At 34.8% G+C, this 16801-nt stretch overlaps 1 protein-coding gene and 1 non-coding gene across 2 annotated transcripts; one reads left to right on the top strand and one right to left on the bottom strand.

Moving 5' to 3' along the window:
• Nucleotides 1-278: 278 nt before the first annotated feature.
• On the bottom strand, nucleotides 279-363 carry TRNAM-CAU (transfer RNA methionine (anticodon CAU)). Its single transcript is given in 2 exon segments — nucleotides 279-314; nucleotides 326-363. It is a non-coding gene; the product is annotated as a tRNA-Met (tRNA).
• Nucleotides 364-11734: 11371 nt separating this feature from the next.
• LOC110649943 (uncharacterized) lies at nucleotides 11735-16087 on the top strand. Its single transcript, XM_021804706.2, has 6 exons — nucleotides 11735-12509; nucleotides 12611-12734; nucleotides 12867-12993; nucleotides 14552-14588; nucleotides 14719-14983; nucleotides 15663-16087. The coding sequence occupies exons 1-6, from the start codon at nucleotides 12327-12329 to the stop codon at nucleotides 15737-15739; spliced, it is 813 nt and encodes a 270-aa protein (XP_021660398.2). The 5' UTR covers nucleotides 11735-12326; the 3' UTR covers nucleotides 15740-16087.
• The last annotated feature ends 714 nt before the right edge of the window (nucleotides 16088-16801 follow it).

Genomic DNA, 16801 nt, shown 5'->3' with positions numbered 1-16801 from the left:
CAATCCATCTCTTGGGGATTTATGGGGACATCAATCCTCTTTAAAATTTTGTAAATGTAAAATGCTTCATGCATTGGATATAAGCCCATAATATGCTAATTGCCAAGGAAATGAATCACGTTATTGGTTGAAAGAGCAATAAAAACAATGACCAAGCATTGATCACATGTTTCTTTAGAAGTTTCGAGGAATTAGACCAAACGCCGACACAATTGATAAGAGGATGATCCAAGCAAGAAAAGAAACACTCAAACAGAGCCGAGTACAAAAATATTTTTTGGGGTGAGAGAGGCTCGAACTCTCGACCTCAGGATTACTCAGAAGCTATGAGACCTACGCGCTAGCCAACTGCGCCACCACCCCGTGATATAAAAAAACGAGATCTCAAATATATATATAATGTAAGCAAAATGAGAGCAGTCACGGAAGGGCTTAATCTTCGGTCGGGCCTATTGAATTGGGCCACAGTTGGTTGTTGGGTGTGGTGAGCACTTATTGTATGGGCCAAACCCAACTATCGATTTAGTTTGCCTTTTGGTAAACGAATGGACCAACTTAAAATTAAGCTTGTGTTACCAAAATTGGCTAGCAATTACTGCCTCTCAATTCTCAAATGGTAGCACTGCCAAAATTACTGATAAGTGAAAAAACAAATTTGATAAAATAATAGGAGAATTGACTAATCACTAGTTTTTTTTTTAAGTTAAATATTCTCATTATAATTTATTATTCAAATAAAATATGGTTTTATTATTGTTATTGTAAAGTAGTTTTTTTTTTTTTTTAATTTTATATTCTGTTTAGAGGATATGAGTAAAGTAATAAAGTAAGATTTTCCGTAATTTTTAAATTTTTATTTTTTTTGTTTGATAGAAATAAAAATTTTTAAAATGATAGTTTATAAAATTATGGATTTCTTTAAACACAAATCTGTGGTTCTAAATTTAAAAAAAAATTACTGTGTTAGTCTTATATATATATTTGGGTACACAATTTAAAAAAAAAAACAAACAATGCTTTAAATTGCTATACTCTATTATAATTTTACCAAGATTATATATATGATTTATTATTTTATATTATTCTTTTATTTCTATATAATAATTAATAGCATGTAAAATATAATATTTGTATATAATATTCGATGATGATAGAAAAAAAAAATCAATCTAATCATTTATGAAATTAATAAATAAATAAATCAAGTCTAATCTTTTGATTTAATTAGCGATAGAAAACATATTATTTATGTAGCATATATAAGTTGAAATCACTATTTATTTCAATTTCCTATTATTAAAAATAAGAATAATAAAATAAAGAATACATGCTCCAATCATTCCTACAAAATTCATCACATGAACCATATAATAACATAAATTTGTTTTCTGATCGGACTAAAAATTGATCTCAAATTTCCCTAATTTTTTCCCCTTATGAAAGAAACTAATTTAAAATCAAAAAATTTAAACTCTTAACACATAAACTATATGGGTAGGTATTCTCTTCCAGTCACAATTAAATTTTCCTCTGTAAATATCATTGATGACATGATAAGCAAAGAACATTGTAGAGCAATTAGATTATTGGAACAGCAAATTGGTAAACTTACTTCTACACATGCTTTGATGTTGTTAAGCTACTGGACTGGAAGCCATTTAATTAATAAGCCATATATATGGCTTATTTTGTTCTTCAAGTCATTTAGTTAATGCCTACTGAGGATTCGTACTTATTTGAACTAAATAACAGTACAGTTAATATCATTCAGCCCAAAGAGTTAGGAAGCAATTAGGACTAATAAATTCTTAATTAATATTAGCCAAACATGGGTGAATGTGGTGGTTGAGACTTGAGAGCTTGTAAAATCACATTCACAGCAATTATTTTGTTAAGTCTAATGATTGAGTGTGTTGAGTTAGAGAGAGAAAAAAAATTCGAAAATTTTAATTTTTTTTTTGATTGATTTCAATACCATTGAATTCAAGTTGATTAGAATTGTGAATATAAAGGAAAAACACTTACCATAAGCCTAGTTTGGAGGGGGAGTAATCTGAGGAGAATGTTGGTGTGGGCTATTGTTGCCTGCACTATTGTTGTTGTAATAATTTCAATGTAGCAATGAGTTTCTGTGCACCCAAAACACTAGCTATGAAAAATAATGATGGCATTGCCGATCTGAAACTTGATGTGATGAGGATAATTTACATGCATGCAACACTAGCAACATGACCATGTGTGTTTCACCCACAATATACCTGGCGGACTCACACCACATGTGGACAAGCATCGATGAGCAATTATAAAATATGAATGAGAAGCTGCTGGTATACCGTGCCCAAATAACGTGCAGATTAATTTTGGAGCAATAAGGGGCCAGCAGTTTCGCATTTTCTTCCCCTTTTTATTCATGCTGCAGCTAGCTGCTACCTATAAATATACAATCCATTCGCTTTAATTAATTATGCAGCTAGATTAACATTATATTCCTAAGCAATTTCAAGAACTAGCTCAGACGATCGAACTTCATCAAATCATTTTATGGTAAGGTATATATATTCATGCATGAGATAAATAACAAGTGATGAGGATATGTTATGCACAGTATTACTGCAAGCCTTTAACTTTCCAAGAAAAGGATTTTTTTTTTTCAAGTGGGACTGCGGGAGAATTGGAAACATAGATGATACTGCCATGCACAAGTGTAGGAGAGTTTGAGGAACACATGTGCATAATGATTTATTCGGTGAATGCAACATATATAAGCCCTGCTGTCTCTGAAAACAAAGAAAGTGCATTGCAGATGCAGCACATTAAATAGATCATTGATTGGTGGTGCTGGTATTGCTCTGAACTCTGAAGGAGAAGGAGCTTGTGGGAGCGGGTACGTGGGTCATCCTGCGATGCAAACAATTTCCCCTCAGCTAGAAAAAGAGTGGTGGGCTTAGCCTAAGTTGTAAAAAGAAAAGAAAGTAGATGAAATCCAGCTCATTGTGCTGAAAGAGTGATAGGACCCCACGTGGAGAGGACTTGTACACTTCTCATAAAACTAGACCTCCCAGTTTGTAGCTGTCTCCTAGTCCCTAACGCTGTCAATAACAACTAACATATAACCTTTTTCTCGCTGTGTGTGCATGTGTGCCTGTAGCCTCAAGTTCCAGGGATAGCTACCAGAGTTTCAAGTTTTTAATAGAAATTTTTCGACGGGAAAGACTAACACGTATGTCCAATTAGGAAAGTGAGTGAGTGGGAGAATCCTTCTAACTCAGACGCTTTTATCACTTTTTGTGGTGTGGGGTTATGGTTTTGTGCTTCTTTTTATTTTAATCATTGATCTTAATTAACGCTCCAATGCCTCACCAATTCAATCTTATAGTCATTATTCCACACTGTTGCTGCCCTGCCGTCCATTGCTTATATTATGAATTAATTTTTTCTCACTATAATAAATCCATATTAATTAACTTAATATAATTAATGCTTGAGAAGAGAATGATGGAATGGAATAAATATAATGTAATAAACTATTAATTAGTTTAATGTAATTTTTTGAATAATTATAATTAAAAACATTTTTGAACTAACTTTCATGTCATGGTCATTATAATTGATATGAAAGTTGTAATTTCGATATGGTCTTAAGCTTTTGCATTTGGATAATTTATACTTTCACTGTCATTGCAATCTTGATAATTGTTATAACAAGCACGCAAATTTAAGGCACACACATAAATTACATAATCATACAATATTGAAAATAGAAGAAGAATAACACAGGATTTAACTTGATTCAACTGTAAAGTCTACGTTTACGGGCAAGACAAGAAAAAAAAGTTCCACTATGATGAAAAGAGTAAGATACAATCAATCAAAACTCTCAAACCCTAACCCCAGTGTGTTTCTCGAATATCTCACAACTCTTCTACAAATGGTAGAATATTACAATACTTGTACTGGTCCATACCACGAGGGCATCGCCCTTGCACCCCCAAGGAGATAAGTGGTGGGCTTCGGGCCCAGGCCTATCGGCCCATGTCCTCCGTTACCATCATAGATCATATTTTTTATCCCAAATTGGGTCACATTGCGAAACTTTCAGGTCGGGTCACAATTCGGGTCTATAAAAAATATATCCAAAATTCAAGCCACAAAAAATAACAATTCTTCCCCTTGGCTTTAATTCCCTTTATCATTAACAAAATAACCACAAAAACACTCTATCTTGCTATATGCCCTCGCAAGGGTATTATTGAGCACTACAAATACCAAACTAGTCTAGACAATGCCTAAACTTGCTGACTGGGACTCCCTTGGTCATCATATCTGCTGGATTATCATGTGTAGATACTTTCTGTACAACTACAGTTCCCTGAGATACAATGTCCCAAATGAAGTGATATCTAACATCAATGTGCTTAATTCACTCATGGTACATCTGATTCTTTGTGAGATGTATTGCACTCTGGCTGTCACAAAACACTGTTGCCTTGTTCTGTATCAACCCAAGATCACCCACTAAACCTTATAACCATAAAACTTCCTTTACTGCCTCTACTAAGGTTATATATTTAGGCTCTGTGGTAGACAAAGCAACTATAGCTTGCAATGTTGCTTTCTAACTGATAGCACTTCCAGAAAGAGTAAACAAATAACCTGTCAAAGATATTCTCTAGTCTAAGTCCCCTGCAAAATCTGAATCCACATAGTCAATAACTAAATCACTCATCTTGGCCCTGTCAAATGTCAGATCAACATCTATGTTATCCTTCAAATACCTCAAAATCCATTTCACTGCCTATCAATGCTCTTTCCCAGGACACGCCATGTATCTACTCACAACAATAACTGCATGTGAAATGTCAGGTCGGGTGCATACCATAGCATACATGATGTTACCAATAGCACTCGAATAGGGAACACTGGACATGTGCCCCATCTCCTCATCTGTTTTGGGTGACATGTCTGCAGATAACTTGAAATGGACAGCAAATGGAACAGTCACAGGCTTAGCATTATTCATGTTGAAACGCTTAAGCACTTGTCTCAACATAGGCCTGTTGAGACAAGAAAAGCTTCCCAATACTTTTATCCCTGATAATTTCCATTCTCAATATCTTCTTTGTAGCACCCAAATCTTTCATCTCAAACTCATCACTCAATTGCTTTTTCAAATTGTTAATTTGTGACATGTTTTTAGCAGCAATAAGCATGTCATCCACATACAACAGCAAATAAACAAAGGAATCGTCTGAAAGCTTCTTATGATACGCACAATTGTCATATGAACTATGATTAAAGCTATTACGAACCATGAATGTATCAAATCTTTTGTACCACTGCTAAGGAGATTGTTTCAGACCATATAAAGATTTCTTAAGCAACCAAACACGATTTTCCATACCTAGAATGAGAAATCCCTCAGGCTAACTCATATAAATTTGCTCCTCCAACTTACCATGTAAAAATGCTATCTTCACATCTAGGAGCAACCATAGCAAGTAAGACTCTGATAGAACTGTGCTTCACAACTGGAAAAAAAAACTTCATTAGAGTCAATCTCCTCCCTCTAAGTAAAGCCTTTTGCTACCAACCATGCCTTATATTGAGGTGCTTCAACCCCTGGAGTGCCTTCCTTTTTCTTGAACACCCATTTGCAACCTATCACTTTTTGTCCCTTAGGCAATGTTACAAGCTCCCAAGTCTGATTCTTATGAAGAGATTCAATTTCTTCACTCATAGCACCGACCCACTGATCTGCATCTGAATAAGAAATAGCTTCTCTATAATTGCTAGGTTTATGCACATCAATTGTTTCAGCAATTGACAAGGCAAACGCAACTAGATCTGCATATGCATATCTCTGCGGTGGTCTAATATGTTTTCTCTCTCTACAAGTTGCAATGCTATATGGTTCCTATTGCTGTTGCTCAGGTGCATCCTCTTGTTGATCAGGATCTTGCACCTCATCCTCTAAATCACTGGACTAAATTGCTGAAGTATCAATATCAAGCTCTACCTGTTCTCTGACACCGTGATCTGATTCTGCTATTGACTTCTCCCTCTGACTGTCCAATGAAGCAGACTCATTAAAAGTCACATCCCTGCTGATAATTAATCCTGAAGACTTTGCATCATTGCACCACAACCTGTAGCCTTTCACTCCAGATGCATACCCTAGAAATATGCATGTTCTTACCCTCAGCTCAAGCTTACCATCTCTCACATAAGCATAAGTAGGGCAACCAAATACTCTCAGCTAAGAGTAATCAACAGGTGAATCAGACCAGATCTCAAAAGAAGTTTTACACTCAATAGTTGTGGATAGAGATCTATTAACCAAGAAGCAGGCTGTATTAATTGCTTCAGCCCAGAAATCCTTTTCCAATCCTAAATGTGAGAGCATGCTTCGTTCTTTGTCACAAAGCATTCTATTCATGTGTTCTGCAATACCATCCTGTTGTGGTGTCCTTGTACAAGTGCAATGTCTCACTATACCTTCATTGTTACAGAATGCATCGAACTCACGATTGCAAAATTCCAACTCGTTATCAGTTCTAAGACGCTTGACCTTCTTTTCTGTCTGCTTCTCAATCATCATCTTCCACTTTATAGAGGTTGAAAATGCCTCATCTTTTGTTTTTAGAAAATACCCCCACACCATCCTAGAGTAATCATCAATTAAAGTCATAAAGTACCTGGCACCGCTCTTGGAAGGGATTCTGTTAGGACCCCATAGATCTGAGTGGATATAATCCACCGTTCCTCTGGTCTTGCGCACTGCTTTTTTTTTATCAAACTTGACCCTGGTCTGTTTGCCAAACACACAGTGTTCATAAAGTCAATAGATTCTGTTTTTTGCCCATCCAACAAATCCCGTTTGCTTAACACATATAATCCTTTTTCATTCATATGACCAAGATGCATATGCCACAATTGAGTCTGATTCTGATTATTGCTTCTAGATGCTACTGTAGCTTCCCCTGAAATTGTACCACCCTGAAGAAAATACAATCCTGAAACCAAACTGCTCTTCATGAGTACCATAGAGCCCTTGCACACTTTGAAAACTCCATTCTCTACATGGTATCTGATGAAGGAGTGGAAGCATAGTGATTAGTTCATTAGAGCATTGAATTTCAAAATTTTTCTTATAGGGTTACATGCATCATGCCACATCTCTTATGTGCCTAATTAATTTCAATGCTCAATTGCATATTAAAACACTTTTAATATGTATTAGGATCTATGTTTGTCATTTAAGATTGTGAATTAACAAATTAATTCATTTAAACCCTAGTTTAAAGGAGAAGTTAGAGCACTAAACTATTTGATGCACTATGGATGTAATTGGCACCTTTAGGAAGCACCTAGGACCCCAAGTGTTGTCCCTCTAACTTGTCCACGCCAAGATCATCAATGGGCAGTCTCCAATTTGCTTCTCAAGCCTTTGCCAACCAATTATAAATTGGATTTTTATCTTTAGAGAGGTAGTATGTATGTATAGGACACTAGAAATAATTTCTAGCAATTTTAATCCAAAGGATTTTGGGCAATTCTCTTTGAATTGATGAGATAAGATGAAGACGAGAGGGAGAGAGGTGTGCCGCCACTCTTGAGAGAAAATAAGAGTGTTATGTTTATTCTTTTCTTTTCCCTTTTATATTATTAGGTCATTAAGTCACTTAAACCTTATGCCACATATCACCACCTCATTGCATCTTATTTTTAATTGACTCAATCACATTAAGCCAAGTATCAAAGCTAAACTTAATCTTGACTTTGATCATCTTATATGATAGGAAGACAAATGACAAGTTTATATGATGCCATGTGTCACCATCTCATGGTGCCACATGTCACTATGTGAAATGACCAAATTACCCTTATGTTGTAATTTTGAGTTCTCAACCCAAAATCATTATTTCTCATCTTCAAATCAATTTATATCAAATATAAATTAATTAATTAATTTTTCACAATTAGATTTATATTTAAACACTTTAAATATAAATTTAACTTATACTATACATCCAATAACCTAAATTTGGTTTCAAGTCATGCTAGGGATTTTGCAATCTTATTGCAAACCAAACCTATTTAATTAATCAATTAAATCTTATTTTACTTGATGATTATCTTGTGTATGTGTATGACTTACTAAGCTCATCACTAGTTAGCAATGAGATATGATATTAACTCTTAATATTATCAGAACTCTTTCTTATCATAAATGATTTCTCTAAATCATTTTAGGCATCTCATAGGCCATGGTTGACACCTAGTATAGCGTCCCATGGCCACCCAATCAGCAACAAGGAATACCTTAAATAAACCTTTAATCATATATTACCATGCACTAGAATCTCTCTATTACAAAATCCCAATTCGAGTTGAAGTCATGGTTTATGTTAAACTTCATTTGCTATGAATATTATGTTCTCTTTTAATTCCAGTCCTTGATTAATTAGATTTTCTAGTCAGAAACCCTTTTCTAACTAAATCTGTCTGTCATGACCAGGAACTTGAAACATCAAGAACAATTAAATGAACATAGGATTTTATCCCTATTTACTTAAGGTAACAGATTTCATCTTGATCAACACCTATCTCCATATATAACTAGTAGGAGCCAACACATGCCTATGTACCCATACATAGTACAAGTATGAAAGTAGTATCAAACTCAAATCACCTATATACAAGATAACTGTGTTATCTCAGGTCTAAAGATTATATGTACTGATATGATATATGACAATGCATTGACAAGAGTAAACTCCATGTGCTTATCATATGCGTCACAGGTTTAGCCTACTTATCATGTATAAGTGTCTATCATGTTTGTTATATGGCATGAGACTCACCATTCCATCTTATTTATATCTCATATAAATACCTTAGGAACAAACATGATTATAATCTTTCTGGATAAGTCATGTCCTGTGTAAAGTATCCTCGATTATAAATCAATTTATGATACTTTGTGCTAGAAATATTGTCACTTATATTCTTAATAACTTAAGAATAGAATTTCTAACAAAATATCAATGGACTTTTTCTATTATACATAAATATATATGTAAACGAAAAAGTGAAATTGCCTTTTATTAATAAAATATGTACAAGATATATACTAAATAATATGCTCTAGGGCATACTACTAACATCTGAATCCATGAGAGTCAAGTGTTCTAGGAGAAATCAAGTTCGTCTTTAGTCCTGGAACATACCAATACTCTATAGTTCTGACAACGCCATCAAACATTCTCAATCTGATGTTACCAATTCCTTTAACAGATAATGCATGATCATTGCCCAGAAACACCTTGCTACTCATCTGTTTGTAAGTGACAAACCAGTTTCTGTGTGGACACATATTATAAGTAGCATCAGTATCAAGAATCCAGAAATTTTGTCTATGATCTGAACTAACGGATAAAATTTCTCTAGCACTATGATCACCATCAGAATCAATAAAACTATCAACCACATTCGCAGAACTTTCTGGTTGCGTTCTCTTTTTATTTTTCAACTTGGGACAGTCTCTCCTATAGTAACTTTGCTTTCCGCACTCAAAACAGTTGGCCTTTTTCATTCTTGACTTAGATTTGGCCTTAGATTTCTTTATACTAGAAGAACCCTTCCTTGAATGTGTTCTTCCCCTGTTTACCAAACCTTCCCCCTCAAATCTTTCTCTATTATTTGGAATTTTCTTTTTTAACTCCTTTGATTTTAGAGAATTACTAACATCGTCTAGTGAAATACTGTCTTTCCCATACAATAGATGTTCTTTAATGGGCGTACCTTTACTCATTCTCAGATTGTAAAGTCTTTTCTTCAGATACAGGCGGTTGGTCAGTGATTTGGCAGAGTATAACTCCTCTAATTTCTTTCATGCCGTAGATGCTGAGCTTTCACTAGCAATCTTGAGTAGGACATTATCAGTTACACTCATAAAAATCGCACTCAAGGCTCTCTCCTTTAGATCAGCCTTCTCCGCCTCTTTCATACTTTCTGGAAAGTTATCCTCGATTGCCTTCCATGGACCTTGTAGGATCAAGGAAGATTTAATTTTAATCTTTCACAAACTGAAACTCGATCCACCATCAAACTTCTCCATCTCATACTTCGTTGAAGACGACGCCATCTGTAAACCCTAGGTTTTGGCACAAAGCTTTGATACCATTTTGTTATAACAAGCACGCAAATCTAAGGCACACACGCAAATCTAAGGCACACAAACAAATCGCATAATCACACAGTATTGAAAATAGAAGAAGAATAACACAAGATTTAACGTGATTCAACCGTAAGGTCTACGTTCACGGGCAAGACAAGAGAAAAAGTTCCATTATGATAAAAAGAGCAAGATACAATCAATCAGAACTCTCAAACCCTAACCCCAGTGTGTTTCCCGAATATCTCACAACTCTTCCGCAAAGGGTTGAATATTACAATATTTATACTGGCCATGCCCTCCGCTACCATCACAGATCTCACTTTTTATCCCAATTGGGTCGCAGTGCGAAACTTTCGGGTCGGGTCACAATTCGGATCCATGAAAAATATATCTAAAATTCAAGCCACAAAAATAACAATAACCTCATAGAATTAATTAACAATAAAATATTTGGTTGACCAAAATTTAATATTTTAATGGTTGAGCAAAAAGGTTACCAAGTAAATGTAATTAATCTTATTGTACGTAATTTTTGTTTTCATCCTAAGCTATCATTTTACTTGCAAGAAACAAGATTTGTTTTGTTGTCTTCACATCTCTGCAACTGCACCAACACAATTTTACTGACGGACAATATGACGGTCTGCCATTGACCTAAAATCAATCGATTTGTTGTTTTGATTTTTACTAAGTTCATACTTCTAAATATGAGTTCAATATTATTATTAAATGAAACTTTATTATAATAATTAATGATTGATTAGGAATGTTTTCAAAGAAAGGAAGGAATATTACAGGCCGTCCGTGATGATCATTTGACTCCACATCATTTGCTATCTTCTCTAATTGTTATTGTATACTGTAAATGAAATTTTTTATTCGTTTTGGAACTTGGCTTTTTATAACTGCTTCTAGTTTGACGGGTTAGCTAGGAAATAGGATTGGGAAGATGGAGGCATGTTCATGGAGGAATATTTTGAACTTAGTTTGCAACATGTCAAGCTCCTGATGCTATGTATATAATCGAATTAAAATATATAAGAGTACATATGGAGGCACAAAGGTCTATTTTAACTAAATTACCAATAAATTGTATTATTTTTTATAAGAAATTGAGAAAATAGAGACTCAAATCTGAATACATACCTTTAATTACTGAATTAAGTTAGGTTAGACTAATTAAGTGTGATTTTTTTTTTAATTTTTAAAATTTTTCTATGATGAAGAGTTGTGGGTCTTCAGTGTGAAATTATTGGGCAGATCCCATGATGTGAGAGCATAAACCATATTGGGCCTTTTGCTTTTGGTATACTATTACAAAAGGAAAAAAATGGCCATTTATTTGATTAGTTGAACGGTAAATGAGCTTCAAACCTACTATAGTAATTACTGGCGATGATGAACTAAATAATTTCTACTGGGGATGCAAAGTCTATTTGAAAGTCAGAGAGACCCCACCATGGGTACTAATGTTGGTACAACTAATATCCAACCAGACTGTTATCATCATTAGCAAATAAACAAACAAGTAAATACTCATGAAAAATCAAGACTAAGGATGTTGAAACCTAAGGCAATACCCGAAAGAGAACACAGAGAAGAACACAAAAACCTACTAAACGGAAGGTGGGATGGATTATTTATTGGAGGTTGGGAGTATATTAATGCTCAGACACAGAGAGGACAGATTCAAGTGCTTAGTCGCGCAGCTGTCATTCGATATTACAAACCCACCCCTCACTATCTTCCTTTCTAGACAGCAAATAAGAGTTTGCTTCTGTCGGATCTCTCTCTCTCTCTCTCTCTCTCTCTAAAGGCCACCATTCTCTTTTTTTGCCCTTTCCTGTTTAATTTAAGCAACCCAGACCCATTTGTTGTCAATAAACTCATCACCTACAACAGCATCATAGACTAGCTCCATCTATCATTTGCTTTGTCTCAAAATCTCTGATGATGATTCTTTTGTTTTGAGAAAAGTTGATGATTGAAATAGAGGCACGCATATAGAGCAGAAGCGCAGACAATATAATGAGATGGAAGAGAAGAGAGGAAACAAGAACAGAAGATACTGATATATGTGAGTGATATATCAAGTGTTCATGCATGAATAAGGATACCCATTTGACTTTTTGATGATTTGCATGCCATGGCTTATCCACATTATCGATCTCAATTTGGAGATACAACGTTCACTAAAGTGTTCGTTGGGGGCTTAGCTTGGGAGACCCCTACTGAAGAAATGCGTAGATACTTTGAGCAGTTTGGAGAAATTCTTGAAGCTGTTATCATCACTGATAAGGACACAGGAAAATCCAAAGGATATGGCTTTGTAAGCTTGTTTCCCTACTGATCATTATTGCTGTTTGCTTGCAGAAAATTTTCTTGCTTATTATGTGTTTGAGGTTTTCTTTTGATCATCAATATATACAGGTTACTTTTCGCGAACCTGAATCGGCCGCAAGAGCTTGTGCTGATCCAAAACCTGTAATTGATGGGAGAAAAGCTAATTGCAATATTGCTTCTCTTGGACGGCCTAGACCTTCAACTCCCAGAGGTTCAATATCCATTCTTCTTTTTCTTCTTATTTGCATGTGATCAATTATTATTTGTAATGTCGTATGACATACATCAGCTACGTTTTTGTTTTCTCTTGATGACTTGGTGCTTTTGCTTTTTAATAATGCAGGAAGACCACAAGGTGGCAGTACTCCTTACCAGGGAAGCCCATCATATAGTGGAGTGGCAACGCCATTGCCTCCTCCTCCACCACCACCGCGCCCGCCGCCGCCTCCTGTTTTCTTTCCACATTTCGGGTTAGTTGTTGCTTTCTGTTTTATTGAGGCTGTGATTGTCCACATCAGTTGCAGGAAATGGTCCATTTGGCATATAGACAACGCTTTTTCCTATGTTTCATCGGGACAGTTGGTATTGGCCTGTAAACAACAAATCATATAATTGACTTTATTGACATGCCACCGCAAAAAATAAATATATAACCCATGGGAATTTATATAATAACTTCTTTCTTAAATCAACCACAAATTTTTTTTTCCCACCTTTGATTGAAAAAAAAAACTTTTACATAGAAAATTTTAAATTTAAGTAAATAAAAAGGAAGAAATTGAAATGCATTGAGAGGGTCAAAATTTGACTTTCTTTGAATGGTAGAATAGCACTAATATAAAAAGGAAAAATTATAAAAATATTAATTTAAAAAATTGATAGTATGTGGTATGTAGAGCAGGCCCACGAAGGTGGACGAGTGGAAGGAGGGAGGGGCCCTCCGGGAGCCAAATTTGGGCTATCACAGAATAATAGGACTCGTGTAGGGGGAACAAAAATATTGGTGGGGCCGGGGAGGTTCCTCCCACCAACAGGGTGGGTGGGTCCTCCCCAGGTAATGAAGCGGAGAGTGCAATTGTGCGATGCTCTCGCATCAACTGCATTAGCTTACGTATGCTTCTGGACAGCTACTATGCAAGCAGTAAAAAATTGGGAGTTGGTGCAAGTATCAAGGACATTGAATATATAAATTTGTGAACATATTGGCTTTGGTCATTTCCATGTTCCTTCTAATTAATCGGCATATGCGAACAATTGGTACTAACTATGCAATTAAATTAATCAGAAAAAATAGTCGTGATATGCAGCTGAGTAATTGTGGTCATTTGTTCATTCATTAATTATTCTATTGTAGACATCAAAAGAATCCATTGTGTATAGAGTGCATGTGAGAATGAATTTAATAATAAGTTAAATTAAAATTTATATAAAATTAATTAAAAAAATATATAATTAATATAAATATTTAACTTAATAATTATTAAATTAATTTTCATATAAACTTAAATTAATAATAATCTTATCCTTTTGCATTTTATGCATGATTGATTCGAAACGAAAGAAAACCAAAAGCTTTGTTACTTCCTTGATTATATCATCTGTTCTGGAATTATTTGGTCATAGTCCCACTTAAATTTCACAGTTAACGATACCCTCTAAATTACCATGCATGCATAGGACACACTCCTTGAATTTCTTTTCTTTTCTTTTTTGATAAATTATTTTTCTAATGCACTGTAAAATAAATATTTTTTACCATTGAGTAATGATATTGGTCCAACATATGCATGGGAATGGGATTAATTTTTAGCACCCAAACCAACATTATCGTTGGTAAAAGTTTCCATCATGTAGGTCCCTAATGGCAGCATCATAATAACTTCATCATCCTACCCTTTCTTTTCCTCTTTCAGAGAAGCAGTTTTCAGTAACTAATTAGCACTAGTAGTGCTACTGCTACTTCTATTAGCAGAAGAGTTCAATTAATTTTCTCTAATTGTATGCCATTGATTAATTCTACTTTTGCAGGTATCCACCTTACACTCCTGGTTATGGGTACCACCAGGTTAATTAATTACCTTCTTAATTTTATATATTTTTAGGAGGGGTTCATTAGTTGGGTAAAATTATTATTATTCATCAGCTTGATTAATAATAGTGATAGTAATAATAATTATTACTGCATCTGCCTGCAGGCTATCTATAACACACAAGTTCAACACCCACAATACTATCATCAAGTGTATGGAACATCATCATCCGCAATGGGCTCACCATACTACTATCATGGTTACTCTTTGCAACCTCCAAGGGAAGCACGTTCTGCACCTCAACCTCTACGTTTACCAGGACCACCCTCCTATTTTTACTACCCTAGCAGTACTTTCGACCCATCCTTCTCTACGTATCCTCCTCCGCCTACTATTCAACCCACAAGGCATCCCTTCCCTTCTTCTACTGGTATGAACTCACTTTTTTATCTGCACAAATTAATGATTAAAAATGTTGATCTCGCAGTGTAGTGCAAGAAGTTACAAGTTGAAATTCATCATTTACATTAGGGTTTATTAGGGGCAATAATCTTGTTTTCTTCTCTCTATATATTGATGAATATATAGGATTCGATGTATCATATATTAGGGTTTGTACATGGCATGGGGGCCACAGGAGTAACCTCAACCATGTGGATGAGCTGTCTGGTTATTTCTATGACCCAAATAATGGGTCTATGTAAACTAGCGACAGAGAAGCCTATAGTGTAAACAAGTAGTGAGTCCATGTGGTTCCAGTGTCAAAATGATGATTCATTCTGAAGATGCAGTTCAGTGGTCGTGCAAAGAGAGACCCACTGCATGTTATATATATTGCAATTGCTTTTATTAAAATAACTATACATCATTGGATTACAAGAAATCTATAAATTGGAGATTTAAATCTAACCATCTTATGTTTCTTCATAAATTATTTTTAAATAACAGAAAATCTGTATATAAATTTCTGATATTATGGTGTTGCTCGAAAACAGATTAGGCCTGCAGGTTAAAAGTTTGAGCAATTATTTATTCAGCAGTCCTCAAAATTTATGCTTGGATTTATGAATAACTCATAAAACTTTCCTTTATTTCCTGTTTGGCTTCAGATTCGCAGCAGACTCCACAGCATCCCACAACAGAAACAGAAGCTGGTGTGGTTACTTCGGAAATTTCAAATCCTTAGCTTAAAGAAAGAATTCATCATCAACATATACATGATTCGATGAAAATTTTATTTGTATAATCTCCATAACTCGGTGGTCTTCATCTCTGATGTCCTATGTTCTCAGCATTTCCTTTATCTTTTTACCACTCCACAGAGAGATTATATTCAACTTCTCTCCAGCTGCTGCAGCAAAGGATTCGGACTAATGAACCAGCTTATGCAGATCTTTAATTATTTCTTTTTCCCATGTTAATTTGAGTTAATCATTCTTATAAAGTATACAAATTTTAACATCTTGAACAAAATCTGTATGAACAGAAAGTAGGGAAGTACAGTACTCCCTCAATAAGAAATTTTGTTAAAACAGTCAGGTCTCCGATTTCTGTACTTTTGGTTGGAAATCTATGTAGGGAAAACAAAAAAATGCATCATCATCTGAAATTACTTTGAAAAATTTAACCATGCATATTCAAATAATTGACTACTCGTAACATGTATGGTTGTTTGCTGCTTGGTGTGGTCTTCAAGTGAGAATGTGCGCATCTGTCTGTATCGCCATAGTAGTATAGGCGGAGTTTTGCGAGATGACAATGGAAACTTTATTTGCTTATTCTCTTATCCTGTTGGTATTATGAACTCTAATGCTGCAGAGCTTCAGGCCATCTCCAGGGCTTTGCAACTGTGCTTATCTGTTCCCGTGATTATTAACACAGTACCTTATTTTAATTTAATCCAAATATCTGAATTCTAAATAAATTAATGGTTATAGTTTTGTTGAAAACTAATTTTACATTTTTCTTCATCAGTGATTACATTGTAAAATCACAATCACTAATTCTGGTCAATTGGGAAACATGTTAATAGACTGAATTTTTGTTTCTAAAATTGGGAATTCCAATATTAATATTATAGTCTTTTAATTTGATCAACTTGTTCATGCTTCCATTTCACAAGTGCCCACGGCAAGAAAAAGGTCGGAAGGATGTGGGCCGGTTATCAAGTACACAACCTAATTTTGTTTTAGTCCATTGGGAGGCCCAATGGGCCTAGATTATAATGTGGTTGTCCCTCGTCTTGATA

The sequence above is a fragment of the Hevea brasiliensis genome, chromosome 12 (assembly GCF_030052815.1).
Source record: "Hevea brasiliensis isolate MT/VB/25A 57/8 chromosome 12, ASM3005281v1, whole genome shotgun sequence".
In the NCBI taxonomy this organism is placed as follows: Eukaryota; Viridiplantae; Streptophyta; class Magnoliopsida; order Malpighiales; family Euphorbiaceae; genus Hevea; species Hevea brasiliensis.
The sequence above is the reverse complement of the archived record's forward strand: the minus strand, read 5'-3'. Positions and strand labels throughout refer to the sequence as shown.

What these genes read in the sequence shown, in the direction of transcription:
- LOC110649943 (XM_021804706.2), top strand. Translation starts at nt 12,327, where the DNA reads ATGGCTTATCCACATTATCGATCTCAATTTGGAGATACAACGTTCACT. An exon ending in GTTTTCTTTCCACATTTCGG is followed by an intron (nt 12,994 to 14,551) that starts GTTAGTTGTTGC and finishes CTACTTTTGCAG; the next exon opens with GTATCCACCTTACACTCCTG. An exon ending in TCCCTTCCCTTCTTCTACTG is followed by an intron (nt 14,984 to 15,662) that starts GTATGAACTCAC and finishes GTTTGGCTTCAG; the next exon opens with ATTCGCAGCAGACTCCACAG.